Below are 18,620 nucleotides of genomic sequence, written 5' to 3' on the forward strand. Positions count from 1 at the left end.
TAAGTACCATTAAAATAGCACTAACAAACATGAAATACCATAAGCAAAAATATTAAAGAAAATATGTTAAGATCGATATCTCAAACACTGTATAACACTAGTAGAATATAAAAAGAACTGGGGTGCCTGGGTGGCTCAGTTGGTTAAGCGTCCGACTTCAGCTCAGGTCATGAGCTCATGGTTTGAGGGTTTGAGCCCCATGTTGGGATCTGTGCTGACAGCTCAGAACCTGGAGTCTGCTTTGGATTCTGTGTGTCCCTCTCTCTCTGCCTCTCCCTGGTTCACACTCTGTCTCTCTTTGTCTCTCAAAAAATAAAAAATAAACATTAAAAAAAATGTTTAAAGACCTAAGTAAATGGAGAGCTATATCACGAATATGTCGATTCTCTCCAAACTGAGATACAGAGCGAATGCCACCCCAATCAAAACCCCAGCAGGATTTCTGGAGAAACTGATAAGCTGATTCCAAAATTTACAGAGAAATGCAGAGGAACTAGGATAGCCAAAATGATTTGGGAAAATAACAAAGCTAGAGGACAGCAGTAAACAGACCCTCCCTTCCAAGTGTCTTTCATCTACCAGATTCCAGATGAAACTCAGCTCCCCACCCTATACACTCAAGGCCATTGATCTCATTACCGGCCCTCAGCTGGGGGGCAGGCTGCTCACTGCTCCCTCTTTTTCAATCATAAATCCTCCTTATTCTGAGCCTCATGCCACCAGCTCTGACAGTTCCTACATCCAGAGAAGTTTGTTTTTTTTTTTTTTTTCAACGTTTATTTATTTTTGGGACAGAGAGAGACAGAGCATGAACGGGCGAGGGGCAGAGAGAGAGGGAGACACAGAATCAGAAACAGGCTCCAGGCTCTGAGCCATCAGCCCAGAGCCCGACGCGGGGCTCGAACTCACAGACCGCGAGATCGTGACCTGGCTGAAGTCGGACGCATAACCGACTGTGCCACCCAGGCGCCCCCGGAGAAGTTTTTTTAAAACAAATTTATTCAGAAGTTTGGTGTAGTCTTTCTCAGGCCTTCAGCTCTCACCATTGTCTTGGGCAATTTGAACACCCATGGGGATGAGCCGTTTGAGAAGACTCCCCTGCACTGACTTGAACTGTTTAGCTCTCCTTCACTTTGTTTCATTGTAGTTATCCCCTCCCCCCCCCCCAAGTGGTTTCCTCATCAGGGCACCAGAGCCAGGGGCACTGGGAAAGGGTGGGTGGGACTGCAGGCTTGTCAGCCCAGCCTGGGCCTTCTTAGAGGGAGCACTGTTGTTCCAGCACCATCTTTCAGGCCACAGCCACTCCTCAGGGGATAGAGAGTCAAGAAGACAGGTCCTGGGAGGGTCCCACTGAGTACAGGTGTCATAAAGGACTCCAAGGTCTTGGGACTTCAGACCAAATACCTCTAGCCCATCAACTGAGTGGGACATGACATAGCTATTTAACTGCATGCACGCACCCATGTGGCCTCCAGACTGCGAGATTCCCTGGGGGATTTGTCCACTGTTCCAGGGGGCAGTGACTGCACTGTAATTTAATTATAATTACCTATTGTCTTGTTATAGGCAGCAAGAAATACCCTTTAAAAATTTTTTAATTAAAAAAAAATTTTTTTAAGTTAAAAAAAAATGTTTATTTAGTTTGAGGGACAGAGAGTGCCAGCCAGGGAAGGGCAGAGAGAGAGAGGGAGACAGAATCCCAAGGAGGCCCTGCATGGCCAGCACACAGCCTGAAGCAGGGCTCCATCCCATGAACTGTGAGATCGTGATCTGAGCTGAAATCAAGAGTCGGATGCTCAACCGACTGAGCCACCCAGGCGCCCCTGTTTTTGTTTTTGTTTTTTTTTTTAAATACGGAAAGACAAAGTCAGGAGGTGACTTAGGAGTTGTCAGAATGAGATCTCAGAGTGAGCACTAGCTGCCCATGTCCCCATTCCAGGAGGGCTGTGAAAGGCCACGGTGGGTCTCAGACACTGACCCTGTGCAAGCCCATAGTAAGAGAAACCATGGTTGTATGCAACGTGAGGTGGCAAGAACCACCTTGCACGTAAGAGGACAGGCCCTTGAGTGCTGCAGTCTGGGTTCCTCTGAGCCTCCTGGATCTGTTACTCTGGAGGGCTGCTGGAACCACTCTGCGAGAGGAAGTCAGTCCCACCCTGTACTTTAGGCACATTTCCTATCTCTCTTATGTCACTGCCCATTTGCCACATGTTTTCACAGTGCCCTGGACTAATAGGGAGCTTGCCCAGACCAACAGGTCATTGTTGCCAGCATTTGAAATGACACCCAGGTACTCAATTCCAGAGGGCAACACTTTGCTCCTTTCTCCCCCGATTCCAGGGTGACTCTTCGAGTCTCCAGTTCCCCACATACTGTGTTCCCTATGGACATACTCTAGAGCTCCCTACATACTGTAAATACAATTTTATCACCATAAAGCATTCCTTTGACCTTGCTGCATCCTTTTAGAAAAGTCTTAGCACATTTTCACCCAGGGAAAAGAGAAGAACTGGGTTCATTGTTCATATGCATTTTTAAGCAGCCAATTCTGGTTTTCAGGAGAAAAAAAAAAAACTTGCAGGAAGAAAAAGAAAGGAATAATATAAACAATTTTCCATGTCATTTAAAAAAATCAGATGCTGTACACAAGAATAGATTGCTGTGGGAAATTGTAAAATGTCTTTCTCCAAATATCTTTTAAAAAGGCAAAATAAATGCCCATCTGTTCCCCGATGGTGTACCAGCAAAAATGTTAGAAAAGCAGTAGAATGCATCACATCCACATTTGTAAAGACCTGTTTCAACCATTCATATCCTACTCCACATATGTCAGAGGCAGGAAAGTGAAATGGTAAAAATGGAAAACGAGATCCAGAAAGCAACACCTTTAAAGTGAAAATCTATAATCCTATAAAATGTTCTCCGGAAAGATATTCCCTCTTGCATTTCAGCTACAGAGATGAATTAAGAAGTGGAAGGAATAGATACATGAGTAAAGCCCTCCTAAAATGTCTGTAAATGCATGGGATGGAATGCATGAATAAGCAGTGCCCTTGGCCATCACCTTCAACGTCAGCCTCACGGCGTTGCAGTCCTCCTGCAGCGGATTCAGCTTCAGCGTCTCCCCAAGGTTGCTGCAGCCGGATGACTGGTGCTGCATTTCACAGCAGACACACACCCCGACACTGTCAAACTTAATCTAGACAGAGGAACACAGACAGATCTCACAATTAAAACGGCATTCTGCCCTGGCAGGTACACTTGAGCTACACAATTAAGATCACGTGAAAATGCCTCAGTTCAGAGCACCCTGGTTCAGTTTTCTTTAAGTAATAAAGCCAAATGATTTATCTTGACAAAAGCCATGGAAACACACACACACACACACACACACACACACACACACACACCAGGAGGAATAACTTCAAATTCCGATTTTCAAAGCAATTAATGAAAAAGAAAAAAAATAAGCTTGAAGAAACCTAAGCGATAGTAACAGACAGTTACAGAGGAGTCACAGAAAGAGATTAAAGTAAATGAACAGAAGGGCTCCTGGGTGGCTCAGTCAGTTGAGTGTCCGACTCCTCTTAATTTTGGCTCAGGTTATGATCTCATGGTTTGTGAGTTCGAGCCCTGCATCGGGCTGTGTGCTGACATTGCAGAGCCTGCTTGGGATTCTGTCACTCTTTCTCTCTCTGCCTCTCTCCTGCTCTCTCTCTCTCAAAAATAAATTAAAAATAAACACTAAAAACAAAAGGAAATGAACAGAATGCTACTCCTATTGAGTTATGTATGGAGACATGTTATCATAGCTCTGTGTCTTGGCATGTTCTGCTCCCAGGGTCAGCAATTTCCTGACTATAATGTCATGGCCTATCAAACTCCTACTCATCTGTCAAGACCCAACTCCCATGTCATCCTTGAGGCCTTGTCTGGTTTTCCCTCTCCGGAGCTGCTTGCTTCTTCTCTGGGCAGCGCACTCCACCCCCAGATCTGCTGGAGACTTATTTTATCTAGCTGTAGTTATTTATGTCCTGTGTGCTCCCCGAGGGCAACCACCACATGTTACAGGCACAGGATTCACAATGTGTAAGGTGTGGCATTTCAATAAATGCTGTGTAAATAAACATGTCTTGGAAAATTAAAAACCAGGGAAGGAAAAAATGCAATTCAAGTGTTTTGAAAGCTTGGAGCCCAGGAGGAAACCCTCAGAGCACGCCTGCCCCCCCACCCCCCTGCAGCCTGAAGTGGACCGGGTATCGCCAGCCTGCAGAAATGAGAAGTCACTGCCTTCTGCAACTCACAGCCCTAGGCACCCACCCTCACTGACTTGTTCCCATTGCTGGCTGAGTCCTCCACGCCTAGCTGCTGTCACCTACACACCCAACTGCTCACTAACACAGACTTCCAGGGAAGTGAAATAAAAAGGGATAGCCATAGGTCAAGGGTATTGTCCAGGGCCAAATTTTCATCTTTTAAACCTCAAGTTAATTTATCCTTTACCTACTTTATGCTTCAATTTCTGCTCTTTTAATTTGATCTAAAATGATGACTGACAGACTGGAGGAGGAGAACTGAGGGCGGAGGCCAGCAGGAGGAGAGCCATACCCGCACCAACCACTGCCAAGAGCCTCCGCCACCTCACCTATGGGCCGGAGGTCGGGAAGGTTGCTTTTGCTTTTAATGCTTTTAGTGATGTCTCCAGTCTCCGGAGTTGAAGTCCACCCTGAGCATGGAGTCCAGCTGAGGGAGCCCTAACAACACTATCACCCATAACAACATTCCACAGTGGAGGTGCACAGGAGGTGTGCAGGGCCAGGTCATTCAGTACAAGTCCCCCCTTTGTATGAGGCAGCCTGTGCTGCTAACCCACAGAACACACAGAACTCAGGGACAGCTGGGATTGGGCCCCTCAATCCCACACACCAGATGTGTGCTTTGGGCAAGGCCCCTTCCTGCTGGCTGGCCAGGGCTGGGCTGAGGCTGTGGGGACTTTGTTCCCTAACAGACCCCTCAGACAGGTTCTCCTCCAACTAGAGATGCCATGAAATGAAGAAGGACTGAGAAGTCAGTCATTGCTCTTGCAATGGGAACTGTTTTGTGATGGTCTCAGCCTATTGATAGTGATGCTATTGATCAGGAATGCCTGGAGGCACTCACCTGGGCCCACGCTACCTGTGATGAGCTCCCCACAGACACTTGTGGCTAGACCAGCCCCGTGGTTCTTGAAATGATTGCAAAACACTCCTCAGCAACAACTGTCAGGGAACTTTGACAAAACAAAGCTTATTGGCTGCAGTTCCTGGAGGGGACACAGCATACCCAGGGCCATGTAGTGATGTCATGATAGGGGGTGAAGGTAGAGGGGGCCTGGGGCTCTGCCTTTACTGGGTCCAGGGTGGGGTGTTTAGGGCTTCACGGGTTTGTTCTTTATTGGTGAGTTTAAACCCTAAGAGCAGGAATTAGGGCATGGGAAGGGAAAAGCAGGATAACTCAAGAGGTCAGTTATCTGGGTCGCCCAGCAGGGAGGGAAACTTCATGGCTGGGGCAGCCTGGCTCCTTATTTGTTGTGTGGCTTGTAACTCTGGGCAATGTGTTTATTTGAGATGGAGGTCTTTGAAATGAATACCTTGACAATCAAAAGCTTAATGTCAGGCGCTTAAACTGTAGAAACTCTTTCCCCAGAGATCCACTCTATTCCCCCTGATGTCCCACTTTTGCCTTTCTCTATTCCCTCCCTCCCTCCGCCCCACCCTGGATCCCCCTCACTCTCCTCTGCTCTCTCCCCTGACCATAGCATTTACCACCTTCTCACATGCCCTGAGATGGACTCATTCTGTTTATCTTCTGTTCCGCCCATCAGAGTGTAAGCGAAGGATCTGGGTCTGTCTTATTCACAGATGCACGCAGAACTTACAACAGTGCTGGCTGGGAATGGCTCTCTCTCCCAATCTCTCCATTGCTGCCTGCCGCCCTGGCTGAACAACATGAGGTGCAGCCTGTTTGGCATGAACAGATCCCTGGAAAGAGGCAGCACATCGAATAGTCCACTAGCTACACTCATGTAAATAGCTTATCACATCACACTCTGTGGGGATAAAACAACCTAACGCTGGAAGAGGAAGGAGGAGATAATTTGCGGGGAGCAGACAGGTCTAGGTAAGTCTCCTTGAATGGAACAGAAAGGCCTGAAACAAGATTCTCAAGGCACCCACCGCCAAGTCTGCATAATAAATTTGAAATGGTGTCTCACGCTAGATACTTGTTAAAGTATGCCTGCTCTGAATTCAAAGCCACAGCCCAGTACTTGCTACAGAGCACACAACGATTTTTTCCAACTGAAGAATTAAGATTCTATAATCAGGGAAAATCTATTTAAGCTACAGTAAGTACCTAGTGCCTCAGGTAATGCCCAAGACCAATCATCACCCACATGAGTAAATGCACATCCCAGCAATTTACTGTGACCAACTCTGTTGTGCTGTGGCTGGGGTTTAATTTAATTTTAATGTATTTTAATTTTAATTTAATTTAAATATAAAAAAAACCCACTTATACGATCTTTAGAAAAAAAACACTGGAGAAAATCTTTAGGATCTAAGGCTAGGCAAAGAGTTCTTGGAGTAACACCAAAAATATAATGAGCAAAAATTGACTTTTGTGCTACAAATGACCCGTTACAAGAATGAAAGACAAACTATCGACCGTGAGAAAATATGTGCAAACCACATAGTCAAATAAACCATGTACTATGTATGATCTTTGTCTTTTATTCTAAAGTCTTAACTGTTTTTGTTTTATTGCTTGTTTAGTGTCCTATGTGCTTGTCTCTAATTCACCCCCAATGTCCCCAAGAGAACTGAAAATATACCCTGAGTGTAATCCTACTCATCAGATGTTCTGTCAGCTTTATTTTCTTCTTAGAGACAGTTCCATGGAGCCTCTCTGTCCTGCTTTAATCTGGACTCGTCAATCTATAAGTGGTCTGTCTACACTAGTCATGTACATGCTGGGACATTTTTCTTTTATCACCTCGAATTCTCTTTCCTTTGTTAGATCCCCTCTTCTCTTGTGTCTTGGCTTATGATCTCATTTTGGGGGAAGTAAGTTCCTTTAGTACTTTCCTGTCTAAAATTACAAAGACTGAAACTCCCAAGAATATGCCAGGATGTGGAGCACTGGGGACCCTCAGGCAGGTCTAGTGGGTGTGTAAATTGGCACAGCCACTTCGAAGAATGGTTAGACCTTGTCTACTTTTTACTATGGCACTTAGGATGAAGTTGTTATTTTTACCCATAGATATCTAATTGTTCCAACACCATCTGTTGAAAAGGCTATCTTTTCTCCATTGCTTTTGATCTTTGTCAAAAATCAGTTGGGCATATTTCTGGGTTCTCTGTTGTGTTCCATTTATCTACTTATCTCTCTTCCTTGACTACTGTGGCTATAAGTCTTGAAATAAAATTGATTCCTCCCCTTTCGTTCTTTTTCAAAATTGTTTCTTTGCCTTTCTGTATACATTTTAGTATAAAATTGTCTACGTCTACAAAAAAAAAACTTGCTGGGGTTTTGATAGGAATTGCATTATGTTTGCATATCAATTTGAGGAGAATTTATAACATTGCTATGCTGATTCTTCCAATTCACGAGGACAGTATGTCTCTCCACTTACTTAGAATTCTTTGATTTACTTCATCATCATTATGTAGTTTTTCAGTGTACATGTCCTGTACATATTTTGTTAGATTTACCCCTGCACACTTTCTGAGTGATTATAAATAGGACTGTGTTTTCAATTTCGGTGCCCATACACTTATTGCTAATATAGAGAAATACAATTGAATTCTGTATGTTTATCTTGTATCCTGTGAGCTTGCTGAACTCACTGATTAGTTCTAAGGGATTATTTCTGGAGATTCCTTGGGATTTTCTATGTATACACTCATGTCATCTACAAATAAGGTTAGGTTTATTTCTTCCTTTCTGATTTGTATGCTTTAATTTGCTTTTCTTACCTTGTTGCATTAACTAGAACTTTTAGCACTATATATACTACATTGAACGATAGTGGTGAGGACAGGCATGCTTGCTTTGTTTCTGAAATTGGGAAAGTTTTCAGTCTTTTCCCATTAAGTATCGTGTTCACTGTAGGGTTTTTGTAGATGCTCTTTTTCAGGTTCAGGAAGTTCTCCTTTAAGTCCATTTTTCTAAGGATTTATTTATCATGGAAGGATATTCAATTTTGTTAGTGCTTTTTCTGTATCAGTTGATCTGACCATGTGATTTTCTTCTTTCATCTATTAATATCATAGATTACATTGATTGACTTTGGAATATTGAACCAGCCTTGCATCCCTGGAATAAACCCCTCTTGGAGATGATATGTAATTTTATTTATATATGCTGAATTCTACTTCCTAATATTTTGTTAAGGATCTTTGCATCTATGTTAATTAGGGATATTGGTCTCTAGTGTTCTTTTACTGTATTCTCTCTCTGGTTGTGGTAGATCATAATACTGGATTCATAAAATCAACTTGGAAGTATTCACTCCTATTCTATTTTCTGGGAAAGAGTATGTGAAATGGTGTTAATTCCTTTAAATATTTGGTAGACTTATCCAGTGAAAACTATCTGGGCCTAGAGATTTTGTTTTGGGGAGTTTTTAAATTAAAAGCTTAATTTCCTTAATAGTTATAGTGTCATTGAAACTGTTTAATATTGTGTGAGTTATGGTAGTTTTGTGTTCTTTAAGAAGTTGATCCATTTAATCTATGTTGTTAAATTTATTTGTGTAAAAATGTTCATATTATTCCCTTATTATCTTTTGATGTCTGCAGAGTCTGAAGTTACATTCCCAATTCATTCCAGACATAGTAATTTGTGTCCTTTATCTTTTTTTTCTTAGGGGAGCTTTGTCAATTGTGTTGATCTTGTCAAAGTATCAGCTCCTTGTTTCATTGGTTTTCTCAATTATTTTCTTGTTTGTGATTTCACTGATTTGTGCTCTTATCTTCTTTGTTTCCTTCTTGCTCTGGGTTGATTTTCTTTCTTCTCTAGTATCTTGAGGTAGGAAGTTAGGTTATTGATTTGAGACCTTTCCTGGTTTCTTATGAAAGCAACTAGTGCTACAAATTTCCCTAGTATTACTTTAGCTGCATCCCACATATTTTGATATGTCATGCTTTATTTTCATTCCTTTCTAAATATATTTGGATTTCCTTTGAGGCTTCTTTTTGATTCATGGATTATTTAGAAGTGTGCTCTTTAACTTCCACATGTTTAGAAATATTCCCCATAATAGCAAAGGAAACTTACACTATGAGTAAGATGAGTAAGATGAAACAGTAAATTATGGCAACCATGTAAATACCCTAGGGCAAGAATAGAGACAGGAAATAAAGCATTTATATAAATAAAGAATTCTAAGGAGGAAATAAGGAATTATAAACTATAAACAGGACACTTACTATTATAATGGTTTTATTATTTTTTTTTAATTTTTTTTTCAACGTTTATTTTATTTTTGGGACAGAGAGAGACAGAGCATGAACGGGGGAGGGGCAGAGAGAGAGGGAGACACAGAATCGGAAACAGGCTCCAGGCTCTGAGCCATCAGCCCAGAGCCTGAGGCGGGGCTCGAACTCACGGACCGCGAGATCGTGACCTGGCTGAAGTCGGACGCTTAACCAACTGCGCCACCCAGGCGCCCCAACTATTATAATGGTTTTAGAAAACAGAGAATCTTTTCTTCCTAATTGTTTTTTTTTCCCCATGGGTAAATTATCATTATTTTAATGGCTTACTTCAAGATTTTTCTTTGTCTTTAGTTTTCTTAAGTTTGACTATGGTGTGTCTTGGTGCAGATTTCTTTGGGAGCATCCTGTTTGGATTTGCTCAGCTTCTTTAATTTTTAGGTTAATGTCTTTTGCCAAATTTGGGGCATTGTCAGCCATTATTTCTTCAAGTATTTTTCAGCCTTACTTTTTAAAAAAAGTTTATGAATTTATTTTTTAGAGAGAGGGAGGGGGAAGAGAGAGAGAGAGCACGCGCAAGCATGGGTGGGGGAGGGGCAGAGAAAGAGGGAGAGAGAGACTCAAGCTGGCAGCGTGAAGTCTAATGCAGGACTCAAACTCATGAACTGTGAGATCATGACCTGACCTGAAATCAAGAGCCCACGCTTAACTGAGCCACCCAGGTGCCCCAGCCTTGCTTTTTTAATCCTTTCTTTCAGTAACTCCAGTGACATGAATGTTAGACCATAAACCACTGAGGCTCTCTTCATTTTTGTTTCTAGTCAATTTTCTCTCTGGTGTTCAGTTTGGGTAATTTCTACCTACTGTTCCATTTTCTGTTCACTGATTCTTTTCTCATTCCCCTTCATTCTGACATTGAGCCCAGCTATGGAGCTTTTTATTTCATTCATTTTTGAGTTCTAAAATTTTCATTTGGCTCTTTAGATCTTCTATTTTTTTACTGAGACTTTTTATTAATTCATTTATTTCAGGAATGTTCATAATTGCTCATGGAGGCATTTTTATCATGGACTATAGATGAACATATGAAAGTCAAAGCAATAAAACTGTGAGAGGATGATAAGAATACCTTCATGTCCTTGGAGTAGGAAAACACTTCTTAAGCATGACTCAAAATGTATTAATCATAAACAAATGACTAATGTATTTGAAATGAAAAACTTTTCATAAAATAATACCCAAATGAGAGTAAAATAGAAGATTTTGCATTACATGCAAGTACAGAAAACTTATATCCAAAACAAACAAAAAACCCCTCACTTAAACATTAAGGAAAAGACAACCCAATGTGAAACGTGATAAGGAGCCCCACCACAACAGTAATCTGAAAAATAGAAATCAAAATTACAATATGATGTTGGTTACACTCTTACCAGAATGGCTAAAATTGAAAAATAATTACAATAGACAATACCAAATGATGATAAGGATGTGAAGCAACAGGAACTCATATACATTGCTGATAGGGTTGTGAACTGGGACAACAACTTTGGAGTACAGTTTGGCATTATCCATTTATATTAAAGATTTCTACCCAATCTAATGCAATATCCTAATTGTAATATCCTAGTGACTATCCTCACTGGGAACAGAGAGGCAGTGAATTGGGAGTGCATAAGGAGGGCCTTGGGTTTCTGGAGATGCTTTATTTGTAGATTTTAGTGGAGGTCACGTGCATATTTGCCTCATGATAAACTGCTGAGCTTTATATTTTTGTTTTGCAGACTTTCTTAAATATGTTTTATATTCTCAAGGAAAAAGGTTAAAAATGAATGGCCTGCTTGAAAATAAAATGTAAAACTTAAATCAGGAAAAGAACAAAACCAAGTTTACAGAAAATAGCAAAAAAGAATTTACCATAAAAAGTGAGAGTAATGGAATAGAGGATAGGAATAAAGATATTAGGATAATAAAGCCTAAAGATAATTCTTGAATAGACAAACCCCAGGTAGGACTAAACAAAAGAAAACAAAACAAAAGCCAAAGTAAACATGATTAGAAATGAGAAAGGAGCTTTAAATATAGAATGTTGGAGATTTAGAGAATGGAGGCAGGTCTAAGGCCATAAATCCAAAAATCTAGAGAACCTGGATAATTTCATAGCAAAATATAAACTACTGTACTGAATCCAAAAGATGCAGTAAACCCAAAGTCCAATAACCATAAAAGATACTGGGAAGTCCAAAATGGTATTTCAAGCTGAGTTGCTTGTGACCTTTTTTTTTTTTTTTTTTTTAATTTTTTTTTTTCAACGTTTCTTTAATTTATTTTTGGGACAGAGAGAGACAGAGCATGAACGGGGGAGGGGCAGAGAGAGAGGGAGACACAGAATCGGAAACAGGCTCCAGGCTCCGAGCCATCAGCCCAGAGCCTGACGCGGGGCTCGAACTCACGGACCGCGAGATCGTGACCTGGCTGAAGCCGGATGCTTAACCGACTGCGCCACCCAGGCACCCCTGCTTGTGACCTTTAATGGAAAGATAATTCCTATGTTTTAGCTAATGCAATAAGAAAATATTGTATGTTGTGTAAATATTGGAAAAGACAGAATTGTCTTTCTTTCCAAATTATATGATTGATTATCTAAAATAACCTAAGAGAATATACTAAAAAAACTGGAATTAAGATTATTTGTTATACTGATTATTAAAAATATGATACTAGTAACAACCAAATAAAAATAAAAATGGCAGGGGGCCTGGCTGGCTCAGTCAGAGGAGCATGTGACTCTTGATCTTGGAGTCATGAGTTTGAGCCCCATGCTGGGTGAAGAGATTACTAAAAAAAAATAAAGAAAACTTAAAAAAAATTAAAAAATAAAAATGACAAATGTATTGTACTCAGTTAATAGTAACAAATACAAAATACCTAAAAATACATTAACATAAAATAAATTAAATATGAAAATAAAATGACCAATGGGAAGCTATATATAAAATCTTATTATGTAGCAATAACTCAGGTATAACAGATATGGGTCATTCTACCTGGCCGCCCAATGCCATTAAGCCTTCCTCCTCAGTTTGGGGAATACTCACCTTATAAGTCGGTCTACCTTCTCCAGAAATGCTTTCCAGGCCTGCCTAATTGGGAGGGAGCCCTTAAAGGAGGGCTCCACTATGAGACACTCCTGCACAGGACTTAGGTGGGAGCTTGGGACACAGGTATGTACTGCACGGACTCCATTCTGAAATAGGGGGCAGCAGACACAGCCAGTTTCCAGAGGAGGCAGGAAGTGAGGTTCTGGAGACAGTATCCAAAGCCTAGGGTCAGCAGGGTCACACTACTGGCCCCGTGACGATGGGGTCTTCCTCAAAGCAGTTCCTGAGTATAATTTGAAGCATCTTTCCTTTCCTGGCCTTATAGCCTCCAAACTTGGTTTCTGGCTGTCCTGGAGACTCTGTGAACTCTTTGGGTCCCTTCTAGGTGAAAACTAGCTTGAGTTGGCTTCTCCACTATGTGTCCTGACTGACTGAATCAATGAAGGTGCACAGCCTATTCCTAAATGGAAAGATGTAATATCCTACAAACTGCCGATCCTTCCCAAGGAATGCACACTTGTGCTGGCATTCCAATCAGAATCCCAATGGAGTGGATAGAACTGGACAAAATAATTTTTTGATGTTTATTCATTTATTTTGAGAGAGAGAGAGAGAGAGCAAGCATGAGTGGGGAAGAGGCAGAGAGAGAGGGAGAGAAAATCCCAATCAGGCTCCACACTCAGCATGGAGCTCAGAGTGGGGCTCCATCTCACAGCCATGAGATCATGACCTGAGGCAAAGTCAAGAGTCAGACCCAGGCACCCAGACAAAATCATTTTAAAGATTTAGAAAATAACAAACATGTAAGAATTATCCAAAAAATTTTTGGAAACCAAAAGAGATAATGGGAGAGCAGTGGATGTCTTAACAGATATTAATGTTGTAATCAAAACACTAAAGTCATGGCTTAAAAATAAATAAAGAGTTCAATGGGATAGAAAAATTTCAGAAATCAGACTGATAATCTATAGGAAATTAGTAAATGAAAAACATGGCATTTCAATTCAGTAGGAAAAAGACAGTTTGCTTAATAATAGTGCTGGCATAGTAAGCTATTCATCTATAATTGTCTCAACATAAAAATAAAATATATTTGACTAAGAATCTAAATTAAAACAATAAAAACTCAGGAAAATGTAAAAGGATGGTTGCACAAACATGGGGTGCAGAGTCCTTTTAACGGCAAACCAAGAATCTCAGAAAGCTAGAAAAGTCTCAAAATAAAAGATAAGAACAAAGGCTCTGGCCAGCCAGGCCTGGAGTACAAAGCAATCACAATACACACAATGTCCACCAAAGCTGCTAACCTTCTAGGTTATGGGTCTAGAGCTCCTAGATATGTTTTCGGGAGATGAACAAAGACTTAATATCCCTAATAGCTTTAGGAATGAGAAAGGGAACATAAATACAAATGCAGAGAGGATTAAAAAGGAGAAGAAAACGCTAGGAATAACTTTGCGCCAACAAATTTGAAAATCTAGAAAAAATAGATGATTTTCTATGCAAACATCAATTGATAAAATTGGCAATGTGAAAAACAAAACTGACTGGAACAGCCAGGTTTGCAAAAACATGAACAGACTATGAACCATAGAAGGAATCTTACAAGGCGGCAGCTAAGGACATCTAAGTGGCCTAAAACATGTGCCATCTTCTTTGGATGCACAGCTGGGATAAGGTCCCTCATTTCCCTCACTTATTGGTGACTTTCCTAAAGATCCCAAGTTCTGGAGAAGAACTCCAGTTGGAGCAGCTTGGTTCACAGGCCTGCCTCATGGCTGAGTAGGTGCTGGGCACCAGAAATGCACATAACAGGGAGACATGTTGCCCAAAAGCAAGTGGGCCAAATGGTCCTCCAGAAAGTCGCATCTGGTTTAGAGTCTAATCAACTCATAAAAAGAAACTATAAGAAATGAATCAAATGCTTGTTTTCCTTTTCTTCTACCCATGTAACTATATTAATACACGAGAGTCAAATTACAGTCTGGCAAGTTCACATCATGCCATGACCACTGGCTAACAGGCACCACTGGGGATTCACAACCTTGGGATCTGGGAGCATGGCCTTTGGCTCTGATGTGTCCTTCCACTTTGATCAACTGGACAAAGTGTCCAGAGTTCTGATATAGTCTGCTTTCTCACATCTCAAAAACATGCAAGGAATTATTTCACATGATCATGCCTCTACCTTGGTACGAAGACTGAAGGAGCTCATGTAAATGGCAAGACTGCTTCCTCGGTGGGGAAAAAGGAAGGGAGAGGCCTGGCTTGGCTGGGAAGCAGAGATTATCACGTCAAATAACCCTTCAGTGACCCCGGGGAATAGACATCAAAATAAATCTTTTCCCTCAGTTGTTTCACTGAGTTTGTGATTAATTGTAAGAAAAATTCTGGAAACCTCCCGATCAGTTCTCTGACCTCAACATCTTGGGTGTGCGGAAGGCTGACAGATTTATTTCAGGAGTGCCCCCACAGTGTTCGGGTCACTGGGAACAACACAGCAGAGCTTTGCAAATGAAGCTGCAGTAATTTTTCATGAATCTCTTTGGAGCATTTAACAGCCAGCCTGCCCCCCCCCCCCACCCCTTATTTATGGTCCATCAGCCTGTCTGGGAGTACAAAGGGCTTAGACAACAGAGAAGGATGCCCCTGGATTCTTTTAAGAAGCACAAACGAGACAGATATGTGACCTTCAGACACTCCTAAAAGGAACGCAGTGGGGAAGGCTGAACCTTGGGGGCAGCCCACGGACCCTGGGGACGCTCACTGGGCAGACCGTCCTTGAGGGTGACGAGCCTGCTGAGCCACAGAGAAAAGCAAAGCATGAGGGACAGAGTCAGATCCATTCAGGGTCCTGTCTGCTAAAGAATGACCCAGGACAAGTCACAGAAGTTCTCTGAGCTTCGCGCTCTTGGGGTAAAAGTGCAAAGTGCAAATATTGTTAGTTGTTATTGTTTTCATTTTATTACTTTATTTTTTTTTTTTATTTTTTTTTTAACGTTTATTTTATTTTTGGGACAGAGAGAGACAGAGCATGAACGGGGGAGGGGCAGAGAGAGAGGGAGACACAGAATCAGAAACAGGCTCCAGGCTCTGAGCCATCAGCCCAGAGCCTGATGCGGGGCTCGAACTCACGGACCGCGAGATCGTGACCTGGCTGAAGTCGGACGCTTAACCGACTGCGCCACCCAGGCGCCCCTTCATTTTATTACTTTAATTGGAGAATAGGTTTGCAAAAATTCACCACTACTTTTGAATACTTTTAGCATTACATCAGTTTTGCAGACATTCTCATTAATCTGTCAAATCTGCCAAACTCAATAACTCGGCTCAGCCAATCCCAGTCCTGCTTATTCTGAGTGACCCCTCTGTTGTCCTGTGGCCACCCTGATGTTGACAGTGGAGGGCTCCTAAAACACAGGCCCTATTGATGTAGGACTAGCTAACTCTCATACTGGTGGACACTCAGGACACTGAATGACACTGACAAGACCCTAGAAACTCCAGTAATGATGCTACAACCTGACAAATCCTGAGAACATTATGCTGAGTGAAAGAAGTCAGACACAAAAGGCCACACAGTATAGGATTCCATTCATATGAAATGTCCAGCACAGTAAAATCAATAGACAGAAAGTAGATTAGTGGTTGTTTGGGGCTGGGGGTGGAGGTGGGAATAAGGACATAGGGGGATGATGCTTAGGATATGGGGTTTCTTTTCGAGGTAATGAAAATGTTCTAAAATTGTAATGGTTACACATATTGGTGGATACACTAGAAACTACTGAATTGTACACTTTAAATGAGTAACTAGTGTGATATATGAATTATATCACAATAAAGGTGTTTGAAAAAGAGAAACAATAACCATCACATTGTGATAATTACTGACTTAGCTTCAATGTTCTGCCAAAATGTTTAATATTCACAAGAGTGCCATGAACACAGAAAGTTTAAGACCAACGAACTCTACCTTCTCCATCACTGTCTCCCTCCCGAATGTGACATTGCTGGGAGTTCAGCATTAGCGGGACTCTCTGGGCTGGTGACAGCAGGACTACCCCCTTCCTTCCCAAGCATCTGAATCTATTTGCCACAGGAGCCCCTGCAGCTGGCACCCCTTCCTGGCCTTTTAGGCTCTTCCTTGCTCCGGAGGCAGTAGGGACTGGAGCGTCTGCTCCCGTGAGAGGCAGAGGGTTCCTGCCAGCCTTGGGGATCCAGCCAGCCCATCACGATCACTCCAGCTTCCCTGCCAAGCCAGTGAAACAGCCCCACATGCTACCCCTCCTGACCTGGTTCTCCTTCAGGGGCTTAGTAAGTTGTTCCTAGGCAGGGATGGGATTGAGATGAGTTAGGGTAGACTGTCCTTACAATCATGGCTTGTAACCTGTTATTCTGACTTTGAAAATACAGAAATAGGGGCACCGGGGTGGCTCAGTCAGTTAAGCATCCTACTTCAGCTCAGGTCATGATCTCACCAATCATGGGTTCAAGCCCCGCATCGGGCTCAGCACTGTCATGGCACAGCCTGCTTCGGATTCTCTGTCTCCCTCTCTTTCTGCCCCCACCTCCCAATATAAACATTAAAAGAAAATACAGAAACACCTAAGTCTCAGCTGTATTTCTTAAAATTGAAATACCTCCAACATCTAACATTGTGTAAATTTAAGGTGTACCACATCTCAGCAGTAGTTCTGGTATATCCATGACTCTGCCTCCGTTGGTCACCCACCCTGGGGAAGAGAGATGTAATAGCTTCTGCAGAACCAGCCTGCTGGCCAAGCAGGAGCAAGGACAACAGCTTCATGAGAAAGTTACTACACAACTGACCCACGCAGAGAAGCCAGGAAGGAACCCAAGTCCAACCTGCAGACCATGGCTTGTGTGGGAGTTTAAAAAGCCAGTATCTTCAATTCCCATCAGCTTATAAGGTCTCAGACAAAAAAATAATAAATAAATAAATAAATAACTCTCTGAGACCATAATAACTAACTAACTAACTTTCTGAGACCATAAGCCAAGTCAACATCTAATGGCCTAGAAGAGATGCCACAGCATATAGAACTGTGTCCCCCTCTACAGCCCGCTGACCACATTCCAGATGTGGATGGCTTCTGCTTTCTTGTGATTTGGGTTTCACATAGGTGGGCCTTGGCTGATATTTTTTTCTTAAAGAGAAAACGATCCTTTTAAAATGTAACCATGTAATCAAACAATTTATTTTAGAACATTTTTGCCAAGAGAGCAATAAGTAATGACAAAAACTATTAATAATTAGTTATAGATTTCCTACCACTTTTTATTTCTTGGGAAATGTTTGGGATTTTAAAAAACTCACAGCCTGAATCTTGAATATTTTGAAAGAAAAATGCAAAGAATGTCAAGTAAATAGGTATATACATATAGGATACACTGATTCTACCTCACCTTAAGACTTTGAAATGGGAACACCTTTTTCATTAGCGAAGTTGATTTTTTTAAAGTTTATTTATTTTTGAGAGAGAGACAGAGCATGAGCAAGGGAGGAGCAGAGAGAGAGGGAGACACAGAATCCGAAGCAGGCTCCAGGCTCCGAACTGTCAGCAGAGAGCCTGATGCAGGGCTTGAACCCATGAATCGTGAGATCATGACCTGAGCCAAAGTCAGATGCTTAACTGACTGAGCCACCAGGCACCCTGCAAAGTTAATTCTTAAACCAACTCAGTTACCGTGATACATTATAAAGATGGATTTACCCTTAGAAAACCTTTTCAAATACATTTTTCAAATAATCTAAAAATATGACAAAGTTAGAAATTTCTACATTCTTAAGAAATATAAAGTGAAATTTCCTATGTTCCTACAGGGTTTAAAAGGGTAAATATAGGGGCACCTGGGTGCTCAGTCAGTTAAGTGTCCAACTTCACCTCAGGTCATGATCTTGTAGTTCGTGAGCTCGAGCCCTGTGTTGGGCTCTGTGCTGACAGCTCAGAGCCTGGAGCCTGCTTCAGATTCTGTCTCCCTCTCCCTGTCCCTCCCGGTTCATGCTCTCTCTCTCTAAAAA

The 18,620-nt window shown here is 41.8% G+C and overlaps 1 protein-coding gene across 5 annotated transcripts in view; it reads right to left on the bottom strand.

Moving 5' to 3' along the window:
- ENTREP2 (endosomal transmembrane epsin interactor 2) overlaps window positions 1-18,620 on the bottom strand; it is a 475,240-nt gene that overhangs the window by 82,086 nt on the left and 374,534 nt on the right. For 4 of the 5 annotated variants that reach the window (XM_086711378.1, XM_086711377.1, XM_086711381.1 and 1 more), the window contains one exon: window positions 3,065-3,199. The exons of the other annotated variant lie outside the window; for it this stretch is intronic. In XM_086711378.1, the coding sequence (XP_086567504.1) occupies window positions 3,065-3,199 (135 nt within the window). The remainder of the gene's footprint in view (window positions 1-3,064; window positions 3,200-18,620) is intronic. 5 annotated transcript variants of the gene reach the window in all.

Source organism: Puma concolor, chromosome B3 (genome assembly GCF_028749965.1).
Source record: "Puma concolor isolate L17-30 chromosome B3, mPumCon1.1.hap2, whole genome shotgun sequence".
Classification (NCBI taxonomy): domain Eukaryota; kingdom Metazoa; phylum Chordata; class Mammalia; order Carnivora; family Felidae; genus Puma; species Puma concolor.